Below are 14,314 nucleotides of genomic sequence, written 5' to 3'. Positions count from 1 at the left end.
GCTTCCAGTCTTGTTTTTGTGAATCTCTCATTGTGTGCTTGCGTTTTTCACTTGCCAGGATGTTCTTTGCTGAACAAACACAGGGGCAGTGAAATCTCTCCATACTTAGCATAATGCAGTCTCACACAGAAGCTTTGGAGGAGTAGCCTGGGCTCCACATTTAAAGTTATCCAATTTAATAAATTGTTCTAAAACATTTTTAATTCTAATAGAGTCTTATTCTTTATTCCCCCAAACTGTAGCTGATTTATCTTTTAAATGTGGCTGTTTGTTTGCAGCTTGTCAGAGGTGGTAAATACAGGAAACATTGAAGCTGTAAAGGATTGTCTTTGATCCGGTTCTTCCAAAGCTGGACAGTGTTTACATGTGGACATCCATGGGGATGAACAAGGTGTGCACAAATACAGGCTAGAAGAGATAAGAAAGACTATCTTTGACTGTAGAGAGGTTCTGAAAAATTCTCTTTAAATAAATTGCTCATGAACTTCCGGTGGAGGATACATGAAATAGTTTACTTCTTCCCTGAAAAGTTGCATGAATGCTCCAGCTTTGCTTTACGAGGTTACTTTCACAAATGGTATAGGATAGCCACTTATTATTCTTGCAGGAAAGATGAAGGTTAGTTAATAATAACTTGTTCCAAGAGGTAGTAAGTACTCCTCAGGAAGAAGAGGTTGAAGGTAAGATGACAAGTGAATATTACTCAGAAGTAATTCTTGAAATCTTGACTCCAAAGAAATTAAAGCACTGACAGACCTTTAATACACGGTTTCCCCCCCCCAGTAAACCTCATACTGACTGGGAGCTGCCACCTCTCTGGCACCCAGAGTCTGGTCATGGACAGAGAGAGCAATTTGTGGACAGTCAGCCCCCGCGCAGTGTTAGTAGACGATGGGGGATCCCTACATAGCTGGTTTTAGCCAACGTTACTGTGGTGGCTGTGGCTGGAAAGATGCTTCCTGTGGCAGTGAAGGTGCTGGTTTCCCCCTCCCACTTGGATATTACTGGTTTGTGTGCTTGGCATTAACTATCTGCAGTTGGCTTGTTCTCTCCCTTTCTCAAAAGCAACAGAAAATGGAATCCTTCAATTAACTAAACCTATGAATGTGTTTCAGACTGAAATACTGATGGACAGGTGATTTCATGTTAGTTTACACTTCTACATCGTCTGGGATTTACCCAAAGGCTAAGATAAATATGTATGTTCAGGATGAGGAATGTTAGGCTTTCGTTCCCCAGTAGTCATTCTACATTGTGTGGCTTCATTTTGAAATAGCGCATTTCCTAAGGTTTCTGGTTGTTTCCATCTAGTGGATGTTTTAAGGAACACACCTCAGTCTGTCAGTATACTGGATCTGTACACCAGAGTAAAGATACCAGTTTTTATATTACTGTAACATAAACCAACCTATTTCTATTCTGGATATAGCTTTGGTTTTGACTTAAAGAATCCTTGAAATTCTTCTGGCATATGCTTCCATACGATAATTAACAGTATGTGCGTATGTAGCTGTATAATATGCTCTGAAAAAGGTATGTGTGAAATCGTTAACTATAACGTGATACAGCTATGCAAAGAATGTGTCTCAAATATAGCATAATATCATTTTTTGTGTTTCCAGTGTTTTAAGTGTGATTTTAGCATATTCTTATTATATTTTTAAATTAAACTTTGCTTACATCTTTGTTCTGAAAACTATAAATCACAGACCTGTCTTGGAATTGGATTAGAAAGAATTTGCTAGATTATGAAATCTAGCACTTAATGATACTGGAGATAAGGCCATCGTTTCCCTCTCATCAGTTGATCAAGTGCCACTTTAAAGCAATCAGTTATTGCACTTGTTACTTCTTTTGAGGAGGCTGTTGTAGAATGTCAGTCCTGTGGTTTAAAAACTCCTGCTTATTCCGGGCCAAATTATTGCTGGCCAGTTAGTATCTGTTTGTTATTTTGCTAGTGTTGTGCCACGTCTTAAATATACCTTTTTCCCTACGTAATGCTTAACCCCCCTGAACTTTCTCAGAGAGATCAAACCTTTTTGTCTACTGCTTTTGAGTGCTAAACAGCATAATCACATAATTTCTTACAAGAGAATTTTCTTTTATTTTCATTTTTCATAACCATGTTAATAGTTGTACAGTTTTTGTACTTGTCCTGTAATGCGCTTTATTCCAGGTAATGTATTGCAAATGCTTTTGACGATTGCACTACTGCTTTCTGGATACCTGATGGGAATTTCTGAGGCTACTGTGTTCTGGGGTCATCTGTGCTTTTTTTCCACTGCCGTATCGCCTCATAGCTCATTCATTTGTTGACAAATTAAGGCACCGTGTCTCTCTAACTTAGTGTTCAGTTATGTATTAATTTATAGCCTTCTTTTCCAGCTTGTTTTTCCAAGTTTGCCCTAGCCCTGGAATTCCATTCTCTTTTCCTTTGTACCTGGGATTGTCTCTTGTCTTTGGACTTCTAACTTCTATTCAGGTTACAGTTAATGCAGTATTGTGTGGTGAGAACCACCTAATCTTTGTGACACATGGTGTATATTACATACTGTTTACATGTGATAGAAATGTCTGTATGATTTTGTGTATTATGATTTCCTCCCTTGATATACTCAGTGCTTTTATTGTCTGCTTTCCTCACAGCCGGTTGCTGAACCAATTCCGATCTGCAGTTTCTGCCTTGGTACAAAAGAGCAAAATCGGGAGAAGAAACCTGAAGAGCTCATCTCTTGTGCTGACTGTGGCAACAGTGGTAGGTGCTGCCAGTAATAACCCACCCACTTGAGACAGAAGAGCTTGATGTAATGACTGCTACTGACCCATACCTATGAGGAGCATGCATCTAATAATAACCTTGCTGCTGGAGACAGAGAAGTCCAGTATAGTGACTACTGCTGACCCATACGTATGAGGAGTATGCATTTATGGCATACAATACAGTTAGTTCAGCTGAATCTCATGCTCCCAGAGGGGAGACGGTTAAGTTAACGTAACACAAATAGTTCATTTGGCTCCTCGAGGTTTCTTTGAAAATGTGGTAATGGTGACAAATTTTATCATGTTTCTTAATTCAGTTATGAAAAAATATCTTGGTGTTCTTTTGTACGTGGGCCTGCCACTTCCTATCTAGGGTATTGTTTTTGTGTTATAAGTAGATAAGAACAGAAGCACCTAAAAATAGAGGAGTATCTGGATAACCAAAATTCTGCATTGGAATATGTAGTTGATAAAGTAATCTCTTGGTGAGCTATCTGTGAGCACTGACAGCAGTGGAATGGTTTTACTGGTATAACTTTCTTCTTTTTCTCTAGGTCATCCGTCCTGTTTGAAGTTCTCTCCGGAGTTGACAGTTCGAGTGAAAGCCTTGCGATGGCAGTGTATTGAGTGCAAAACATGCAGTTCCTGTCGAGATCAGGGCAAAAATGCTGTGAGTACAGTGGAATATGGACTGAATGAAGAGGATATCAGTCTTGTGAATGTTCTGTTAAACTGCAAAATAAAATAATTCTAGAGTCAAATATTTGCAGCTTTTGTTTGAGTCTGGTAGTCTTTCTGAGATCTGTGAAATACCATAAGTCTGTAGATAAAAACTATGTGAGTCTTCTCTGAGATGGTGACAAATTAATGGAGGGTTTGATGCTGATGCGCATGTAAAGAGAGATTAACTTTATCTGTCTTCAACAGGATAACATGCTATTTTGTGACTCATGTGACCGTGGCTTTCACATGGAGTGCTGTGACCCCCCTCTTACTAGGATGCCAAAAGGTGAGGACTTTGTGATGAAAAGGGTTATTTAAGATGGTGTTGGAAGAGATCGGGGGCAGAAAGTGCTTCCACATCTTTGGTCCTCTTTTTAGCTACGTTTAACTTGTTCTTTACACCATTTAGGGGAGCATGTGTGAGAAATTACCCGGACTTGGGTTTAGAATGCTGAAACATAGACATAATTTTTCTTACGCGTATATGTGATAATTGGTACTGTTCCTGCCCTTTCTGTTGGAAGGTCTGGGACCTGTAATTCTCCTTTCTGTTCTATATAGATGTCCCTTGCATTCAGTGATGGGGACTTGTGTCTTGTAGGTATGTGGATATGTCAAATATGTCGGCCACGGAAGAAAGGAAGAAAACTTTTACACAAGAAGGCAGCACAGATAAAACGACGCTATGCTAACCCAATAGGACGTCCTAAAAACAGGTTAAAGAATCAAAATACAACGTAAGTCTGTCTATAAGGAGGAGTAAGGTTTGAGATTCTACAGGGCAATTGGTATTTTTGAAGTGTCTGGTCTACTCTGTGAGAAGATTTATTTTACAGTGAAGATTGTAAAAATTTAATACTAATAAAAACATAGAGGGAATGTCTCTCTTAAACATCCTAAATTTTTTCCAGTCTCTTTGGTATTTGCTTAGGGGAACTCCCAATGTAAGTCAGAGGGGAAAAGGAAAGCTAGCTATCTGCTGTTGCCGTTTTATCTGTCTTAATTTTTATTTCATTATTTATTCTTAATTTTTTTGCCTTTGTTCCATCATTTAATTTGCAACATACATCTACAAAATTATGCACAGATGCTTAGTTTGTCCTTTTATGAAAAAGCAGCCTATTTCTATTCAGCTTTCTAAGACAGCCATCGGTCTAGGGCAATCTCTCTGAGAAATGTTGGGTACTCAGTTATCTCAATAGAGTTTAAAAATTTCCAGCCTGAAAGATGGCAGCTGGTTGGAGATCAACTCTGTTTTCTGCTAAGATGACCGCCAGTGGTAGAGCTTCTCAGCAAATGTGCATGTCCTGCATGCTTTAACTTTCTATGTAGATCTTACAACAATCTGCTGTCAGTATGAAAACTTTGACAAATGACAAGTGTAAATGTTTAATGACTGCATAAATTGAAACCTTCTGTGCAATGTATTCATTCTGGCTACTGATCTTAAAATTTAATGTATTAAATTTGGTGAAAATCTATTGTTTATACTCAAATTTATTGCACATAATGTTCAGCATGGAGAAAAATAGCGCAGTACTATTGAACTGTTTAGAATCCTGGCTTGTCTAGAATACACATGCTGTTGACTACTCCGTTATTATTAAATTCTCCAGTTCACGTTTAGCTTCTGTGTGATTGATAAATAAGCAGGGAAGATGGTAGTCCACTTTGCAACCCAAATCAAACTACCTTACTTAGTCTTCTGACCATATCTTTGCCCTTCTCATTCTTTAGATCAAAAGGCCCTTTCAGCAAAGTTCGAACTGGCCCTGGTCGGGGTCGAAAGCGTAAGATTGCTCTGTCCAGCCAGTCAGTGTCATCAGAAGGAGGATACCTGGAGCAAACAGATGTCTTGGACTTCTGCAGAGATGGCAGCACCACCTTGAAATTTAACAAGAAAACCAAAGGGCTTATAGATGGCCTTACTAAATTCTTCACTCCCTCCCCTGATGGACGAAAAGCTCGAGGGGAAGTGGTAGACTATTCTCAGCAGTATAGGATCAGGAAAAAGGGTACCAGGAAATCTAGCACTTCAGAATGGCCCACAGGTAAAGATTTTTCACCCTGCCAATGTAAGTATCCTGTATACCAAGAAAACGTTCAAAGGCTAGGATACTGAAGCGACTAGAATTGTTAGAGGCTAGAAACTTTGAGCTGAAAGGTGACACTGAAATGCAGTTATCTTTGATGCATTGAGGTAGAATACCAGTTGGAAAAAGGATGCGATCCTAGAGACCTTTGCCTCTTTATATATAATGGCAAGGTGTGAGGAGGGATTAAATGATTGCTGTGAGGTAGAATGCCCTTTGGTAATGAGGAGCTCGCAGGTACCCCTAGGAAATGTGCTAAATAATGTCACATTTGAAAGAGGTAATGTAGGGAGTGTTTAATGAAAACCAGAACAGTAAGGTAGAAGTATGAAATGGAAAACAGATAATAAAAAACAGTCTGACAGACACATGAGTTTCCAATCTATGGTATAGGCTTGCATGCAAATGTTTCTTAATTTTTGCAGCCATAGAGGAAGCAGCTTCGTGCAGTTTGGTACCTTCTTGCTGGAGAGCATCCCTTCTTTTGAACGCAGTTCTGCTTTCCTTGTTTTCTTTTCTAGCTTAAGACATTAATCTATGACTGGACCTTGACTTAATCTCTACATTCAGATCTTTGCAGTCTTGTTGAGTAGTTTCATAGCTTGAATTGTTCCTAAGCAAGCTGTGGAAAATATTTTCTACAATAACGTACCAGGTTTATAGCTTTAGAATAGTTATGTGTGTTAGCCTGGCTGGTGCTGGACGAACAATAATGTATCTTAATGCTTTGGGGGTGAGGTGAAGTGTCTCGTGGGTTTTGTTTGCTCTTTTTTTGTCGAAGGGGTATTGCCTGGGTGATGACGTAAATGTTAAAGGAGAAGCTGCTGCCCGAGCATTCACAGCCCATTCAGGGAGTCACCCACACGCCACCCGGGTCTGTAACTGCCAGCATCAGGGTCCCTTTGCAGCGGGTGACACCAGTGAGCCAATGGGTGCCCCTTTCGACTACACCAGCACACATCAGGCACGCTCCCTCCTTCTTCAGGCTTGACCCTAGGTTCCCACAGCAGAGTCTTGGGCATCAGATTTTATAAAAATAAGTCATTTAATTGAAAGGTACAGCAGCAAGGTCATCACTGGCTGGGTGTCTCTGAAAAGAGAGGGACCTTGAACAAAGAAAAGCCTGGGCAATGATATCCTTGCGATCTCTATGCCTGCCCCTCATGTGCTGTTCACGTGTCTCTTAGTCAAGTGGTGATTTTTGGTCTGGGGTCTTCTAGCACCTTACTGGATTCTTTTTCTGCGTCCAGGCAGGCCGGCCATTGACTGCTCTTACCTTGTTGATTTGCAGTCTCTGCTTATGGTTGTAGCCTCCTTATCTTCCGCTTTATGCTTCTTGTGCACCTGCGCTCGCTGGCAGAACATGGGGAACTGAAAAGTCCCAGACTTAGGGAAAACAATACCAAGCCATCAGTGTGTTAGCAACATTTTTCTTATACTAAAAGACTAAACACAGCAGCGTACCAGCTGCTAGGAAAATTAGTAAGAAAATTAACTCTCCGGCGAGCGAAAGGCTTCAGTAAATCTAGCTACTCGTGCTAAATAAAGCTAAGCAAACAGCATAAATCACACCATATTATAACCCTAAGTAATTTATTCTAATTAAAACTTACTTATCTAAGCTAAACAACTAATATCCCTCAACAGTAAGTGTCCTGGTTTTGGTTGCACCCGATAGGGCATTTAAATAGTTGTGATCCTTCTTTGTGAGAAACGGGCATAGTGGTAAGCCATTTATCCCAAACTGTCTCATTGTTAGAAATGCCTTCATGGTACTATGAATGGCTAAGTGGTGAGTTTTGGACCTGGTTAAATGTATGACAATACTTCTTACATGGTCACAAATCCAGAACTGGTTCATCCCTTGCAGTCCCAACTCTGAATAGAAAATCCCATCAAAAAAACTTGGCACGGTGTCTGAATACAGCCAGAAGATGTTTGTCACTGCACTAAAAAGCAAGTACTCCTTTGTAAATGTAGGTGAAGACAATCTTCTCTCTCATTTACAGACAATCAGGATGGCTGGGATGGAAAACAGGAGAATGAGGAGCGTTTTTTTGGGAGCCAAGATGTCTTAACTGAAAAAGACATGGAGTTGTTTAGAGATATTCAGGAACAAGCACTGCAGGTAAAGTTAAATTTTCAGTGTCCGGCAGAAAGTAGCAAATCTGTAGAAGAAACTTAAACCCAAAAACCCCAACCCAAGAACAAAAATGAACAAGAAATACAGACTCCAGATTAGTCAGTCTGTCTTAAAAGCTAATGTGCTTGGTTTCTGATGCTTGAGAGTGATGGGGAGCTGATCTCGAGAGAGCTGAAGGATAATATAAAAGTGAGCATAAGAGTGTAAGAGGTTAAGGTGGGCATCTAAAAAGCCTTGATGGCTGTGGCTTTAGTTCTGTCACAGCACAGCTGTTAAATAGCTGGTAAAATGTGTGGACTGTTAAAACAATAAAATGTGGGACTCTGCTAGCAGCATGGGTCACATAGGGCCTCTGGCTAAATAAAAGATTCTTTTTCTAGACACCTTAACTCCATATGGAACAGGAGGGGGCATTACTCTGTATCTATATGCATATATGTGTGCATATACGTATGTGTATATTGTGTGTGTGTGTGTGTGTATTTCAATAACTGTACATTTCAATAACTCGAATGGTCTTATGGCATAATTCCTTCTGAGGCCAAAGGGGCCAATTGAATTTATGCAGTGACTTCCACAAACAGTGCTTTACCAAGTACAACTGTCCTTTTAAACTTCTCCAGTACTTAAAACTATGACATGCAACAGCATGAAAGGTAGTGGAGGTATATGGTATGACAATGCTTTCTCATTCTTCCTTTTTCTGAATCACATGCTTGCTTAAATGTGGCTGGTACTGGTTTTTAGTGTCAGAAAGCAACATCTGTGTCTTTCTAATTCTCTGTGAGTTTGAGTAGTCTGGACTGTGTAGATAAGAATGTTATAATTTATTTCAGCCTCGAAGTCTTTCACTCGGAAATTCATGACAACTTTTTTTTTCCCTTGCATAGAAAGTAGGGGTGACTGGGCCTCCTGATCCACAAGTCCGATGCCCATCTGTCATTGAATTTGGCAAGTATGAAATCCAGACCTGGTACTCCTCCCCATATCCACAGGAATACTCAAGGTATGACTGAACATTATTCTTTGTTCTGCTTCAGTGTTTATGGGCAAGCCATACTCCCAGCACACGTAGAAATCTTAAGAAGATTCTATCTGAATGTAGGACAGAAGCAAAGTACTCATAATCCAGATACTTTTAATGGTAGTTAATAGATGTCTTAAGGTCTTTTTAGGCTGAGTCAAAAAGTTGATAAGCTCTCTGCAACAACCTGCATATGTTGTGAGCATTTGAACTGCCACAGGAATATAGGATTAGATGGATTCCCAAAGAACTGACATATTCCATGCTCTGAGGAGGGAGCAGCCTCAGCTAACTGACCTTGTACTGGGCTGTTATTAAGCATGTAAGGGATTAGAGCATCTGACTCTGAGTACATTGATTCTTTATGTGTGGTATCATAGAATGGTTTCGATTGGAATGGACCTTTAAAGACCATCTAGTCCAACCCTCCTGCCATGGCCAGGGACATCTTGCACTGAATGAGGTTGCTCATAACCCTTCCCAGCCTGACCTTGAACATCTCCAGTGATGGGGCTGTCTGCTGTGTCTCTGAGCAACCTGTTCCAGTGCCTGACCACCTGTCGTGTAAAAAAATGTCTTCCTTCTGTCCCATCTAAATCTGCCCTCTTTTCAGTTTAAAGCCATTGCCCTTGTCCCATCACTACGGGCCTCAGTAAAGTGTCTCTGTCTTTCTTATAAGCCCCCTTTATATATTGAAAGGCTGCGATAAGGTCTCCCCAGAGCCTTCTCTTCTCCAGGCTGAGCAATTCCAACTCTCTCAGCCTTTCTTCATAGGAGGAATGTTTCAGCCCTTGATTCATTTTTGTGGCCCTCCTCTGGACTCGTTTTGACAGGTCCATATCTGGTACTGGGGACCCCAGAGCTGGATGCAGGACTCCAGGTGGGGTCTCACCAGAGCGGAGTAGAGACGGAGAATCCCCTCCCTCGACCTGCTGGCCACGCTGCTTTTGATGCAGCCCAGGATATGGTTGGCTGCCCGGGCTGCAAGTGCACATTGCTGGAGATACACCAGTATCTCCAAGTCCTCCTATGCTGGGCTGCTCTCAATCCATTCATCTCCCAGCCTGTATTGGTACTGGGAATGTCCCTGACCCAGGTGCAGGACCTTGCACTTGGGGTTCTTGAACTTTATGAAGTTTGCATGGGCCCACTCCTCCAGCCTGTCAAGGTTCCTCAACCGCAGCACTTCTCGTGATAAAAAATAATAAATTTGTTTAGGGAATAGGATGTTAACTGTGTATTAAATTATTTGATTAGAAATGGCTGTATACTGTCTATGGGAGTTGAAAGAGAAAAATAAACAGAAATTTCACGGGAATTACTTTTGTATATTATTTTTATGCTGTATGTAGTTAAACACAGCTAAAGAGGAAATGTTCAATGTTACATGTTTTGGCATCCGAAAGATTGTTCTGCTGGGATGCATGTATAGTTGTTTTGATGTTCTCTTGCTTAAGAACTTTGCAAACCGTCTAAACTGCAAACTCTGAACTTTAACTTGATTCAGAAAGAGGAAAAACTTCTAGAGGCCATTGCTAGAGAGAAAAAATGAAATAAAACTCTTAATTCTAACATTTAATAAGAGCGTGTGCTCTGTCATGAGGAATTACTGTAGCTCTGCTAAAGGCATTGAAGGTAACCGAAAATAGCATCCCTGCCCAAGCTACAGTATGTAAATGGAGTTTAATCACAACAGTATGGGGACACTTGTAGTCAAAATGTTCATGTCAGTGTAGTATGTAAAATGGTTTAAAGCAAACAGATAGATGGTGGTGTGACCCGTTCCTCGGGGGTACATAACAGCTGTCTGTTACGAGGAGGGAAGGCAGAGAATGGGAACTATTTATCTAAGCCATGCTAGCGTCACTAGTGGAAAACTGGGGTTTTAGTGCTATTTTTCGTAGGATTTTAATCGATGCATGTATTTCTTCTAACATCAATTAATGACGTGAAAGTAATTATGCGGACATTAAGTACGTTTTTTTTTAAAATGCATTTGTTACAGAATAAGTAAGTGCCATGACTTCAAGTATGGTAAGGTGGTTTTGGTCTGATTAGCTCATACACAAGGTTGGTATATACTGGGCTTGTTTTCATCAAGTTCTCTATCTGCAGGAGTGAGGAATTTCATACAAGTGTCTATATCTTCAGTCTTTCATCTTTCTTTATCTTTGCTTACAGGCTACCCAAGTTGTACCTTTGTGAATTCTGTCTAAAGTATATGAAAAGTAGAACTATTCTCCAGCAGCATATGAAAAAATGTGGCTGGTTTCATCCTCCAGCCAATGAAATTTATAGAAAAAATAATATTTCAGTCTTTGAGGTAAGTTAGAAAACTAAGCCACTCACTTTTATCTATAAAATAGGGTCTTTAGCACCCAATTGTGTGATAAGTTTTCCATAGCCGTAAATATACTCGTTCATGAAGCATTCAGTTGCTACGAGTGAAGAACCACAAGCAGTGTGAGCTGACCTCATGTATAGATTATTCATCCATAAAATATATGAGAAGGCTTGCTTTGTAAAAATGCTTTTTCATTTTAGGAAAATTAATTTTAAGTTCTCTATTAATCTAATGAGCGTAACAGTGACTTGGCCACGGCTGTTAATGCTGTGGAAGTTGAAGTCCTTGAGACGCCGCCTGCGACAGAGAAGCCTTCCTCTCGTGTTAGACATTTTGAATGTACAGGGATACCCAGATGAAGCATGTCCTTGCATGACAGCAAAATGGAGTGACAAAATTTTTCCTCATTTCTGTAAGGTTGATGGCAATGTCAGCACTATCTACTGCCAGAATTTGTGCTTGTTAGCCAAACTCTTCCTGGACCATAAGACTCTCTATTACGATGTGGAGCCATTTCTTTTCTACGTGCTGACACAGAATGATGTCAAGGGCTGTCACCTTGTTGGCTACTTTTCCAAGGCAAGTATTTGAATACTTAAGACTTGGAACTGCATTTGCTATGGTGAGAAATGCAACTTCAGAGTCTTTAAATTGCTGCAATTGATATAATACATTGCGTAATACAGGTGTAAACTGCTGTTGCAACCAGAGTTTATTTATGTTGCATTTGGAGACCACCAACTGCACCAGCTAATAAAACCAAGTTTCCTCATAATGTTGAATAGCACGTATTCTCTAAGGAACTCGAACTGCAGCTAGTAGCTAAAAAAACCCAACTCTTCCAATAACTTCCTGCTCTTGGTGGTGATGGGCAGTACTGTTTGTGAAATAAATATCGTTAACCAAGTAGTTCTGTCCCATCTTTCCTGCTGTAAATACATTGTTTTCTAAACAAGTTTGGCAATTTTGCACCTCCTTTCAAACCTTTCATTTTTTTTGACAGAGCAGGGCCAAGATTTCGGATAGGCCTTTTCTTAAGGTTTTTATCTGTAATTGTTTTACTTCTTCTTAAATAGCTTTAATTGAAGCTTTTCCTTTCAGTTTTCAGAATAGCAGGTTTGAGATTGAATTTTAGTATTATTATAATATTTAATATTATAAATAGGTTATAGGTTATAATATTTAAATAGGTTAAGATATTTAAAGATTCACTGGAATCTGCAATTTTTTTCAATGAATTTAGTTGCCTTCAGACTTAACGCTTTGAACTTTATCTGCTATGCAGCCCGTGTTCTTTACTGTATTGTGTCCAAGCAGAACATGGTAGTTATGTCAGGGTTTCATGTTTTTTGATTTTCTGAACTGAAATGATGGTAATAGAGCTTTAATATTATTATTATCTTTTTTAAAGTCTTTCCTTGGCTCAGGTACATTGTTGTTCCTAAGACACTTTGACTGTGGCTTTCCAGCTCAGTTTTTGCTATAGAAGTAATCAGGGACTTGTACAGAACAACTTCTGCTGTGTCTCAATGGTTTGGTTTTTTTGTTTGTTTGTTTTTAATTTGCTGCCTTTTTTTCCCCCAGGAGAAACACTGCCAACAGAAGTACAATGTTTCCTGTATAATGATTCTTCCACAATACCAGCGTAAGGGCTATGGCAGGTTCCTAATTGACTTCAGTAAGGAACTTTTTCTTTGCTTTTTTTAGTCTTTGTCTTTTAATATTTTAAAGAAAGGCTTTACTGTAGAAGCGATTATTTTCTCAAATTAAAAACCATCTTGGGACAAAGGATTCTAAAGCTCACAAAATCATCTGAACTTCACAATTTATTCTTATTGTTGGAAGGCTTCAATTCTAAAGAAAAATTATTCTCATAATTTCATGTTTCCTGTGTAAGCCACTTATGGTGGAAACTACAGACATGTTTCAATAGTGCTTTTAGCAGAAGCTTACCTTGTGTGTGTAGCTCTTTCTACTGAGAGCCAACCCTAAAACTGCAGGGTCTGTTGAAACCTTCAGCAGCTTGATTAAGTGAATGGGTGCCTTAAGCAAAAGGTAGTCATGTTTTAATTCAGCTTTGAGAACAACAAAACCAGACGTACTCAGGCTTTGAATACTCAATTCTCAGTTTCATACATGGATCTCAGCAAGTTCGCGGGGAAACTTGCGGCTGTAACTATATCTCTCTTATTATGCTGAGTGCAATCTAATATAGCCCTCCCTGTGAGCATGCTAATTTTGAAATTAATGTCCAGAGGAAAAACGCTACCAGTATAATTAGAGTAATTTTGCTGGTAAATATCCTTGCGTTAGATAACTTGTCCTCCTGAAAATATTGGTGAAACAAGGAACTCAATGATGTATCTTAAGAAATTAAAAAATGTGGGCTATGTTAGAGCAGCAGGGAGAAAAGACATTTGTGAGCTGGTTCCTCCTTTTCCCCTTTGTCACACTGGGCAGGATAGAATCTCTCGGTCTTTATTGAACCTGTGCAGTGAATCAGTACGTCCCTCTAGATAGAGCTTGGTACTCTCCGGTATGGCGAGTATGCTGTTTGACAGCAGAGCATTTTCAAGAAAATTGTTTGACATACTAGTTTTAAATGGCTAAAATGTGTTTTCCCTCTGTCATCTTCAAAATTGCTATTGCAATTGGAAGATACTCAGCAGACTGTTTGTGTACTTCGGACTTAGTATAGTTTCTAGGTAGGCAGCTGCTGCCATCTCGTGGCATTGCCCATAGCCAATGCCTGATGGCAATGTAGTTTTGAAACTACATAACTGCAGTTAGTTTTGAACCAAAAAAAACTAATCGGACAGACTACTCAGTGTATCTTTCAAAATTGTAATCTATATCTTGTAGACAGCATTCAGCTACTTTATGAAAAAATGCCTTTGTAGAAGCTGGAGCTGAAGCTATATATGCTAATTTTTGAAATTTTTTTTCTTGTATATCTTTAGGTTATTTGCTTTCAAAGCGTGAGGGTCAAGCAGGATCACCAGAGAAGCCCTTGTCAGACCTGGGGCGCCTCTCATATATGGCTTATTGGAAAAGTGTAATATTGGAGTGCCTTTATCATCAACGTGACAAGCAATTAAGCATCAAGAAATTGAGTAAGCTGACTGGAATCTGCCCTCAAGATATCACTTCCACTCTACATCACCTACGAATGCTTGACTTCCGTAGTGATCAGTGAGTACAGGAGTCCTGTTGTATGTCCAAATAGC

At 39.7% G+C, this 14,314-nt stretch overlaps 1 protein-coding gene across 1 annotated transcript in view; it reads left to right on the top strand.

Moving 5' to 3' along the window:
* KAT6A (lysine acetyltransferase 6A) overlaps positions 1-14,314 on the top strand; it is a 41,722-nt gene that overhangs the window by 13,902 nt on the left and 13,506 nt on the right. Inside the window, exons 4-14 of the mRNA XM_063358493.1 lie at positions 2,647-2,755; positions 3,315-3,430; positions 3,688-3,769; positions 4,085-4,220; positions 5,221-5,534; positions 7,586-7,704; positions 8,610-8,725; positions 10,925-11,066; positions 11,505-11,666; positions 12,672-12,765; positions 14,048-14,279. Of these exons, the coding sequence (XP_063214563.1) occupies positions 2,647-2,755; positions 3,315-3,430; positions 3,688-3,769; positions 4,085-4,220; positions 5,221-5,534; positions 7,586-7,704; positions 8,610-8,725; positions 10,925-11,066; positions 11,505-11,666; positions 12,672-12,765; positions 14,048-14,279 (1,622 nt within the window). The remainder of the gene's footprint in view (positions 1-2,646; positions 2,756-3,314; positions 3,431-3,687; positions 3,770-4,084; positions 4,221-5,220; positions 5,535-7,585; positions 7,705-8,609; positions 8,726-10,924; positions 11,067-11,504; positions 11,667-12,671; positions 12,766-14,047; positions 14,280-14,314) is intronic.

Source organism: Chroicocephalus ridibundus, chromosome 23, assembly GCF_963924245.1.
Source record: "Chroicocephalus ridibundus chromosome 23, bChrRid1.1, whole genome shotgun sequence".
In the NCBI taxonomy this organism is placed as follows: Eukaryota; Metazoa; Chordata; class Aves; order Charadriiformes; family Laridae; genus Chroicocephalus; species Chroicocephalus ridibundus.
Note: the sequence above shows the minus strand (reverse complement) of the source record. Positions and strands in the feature narration are given on the sequence as shown.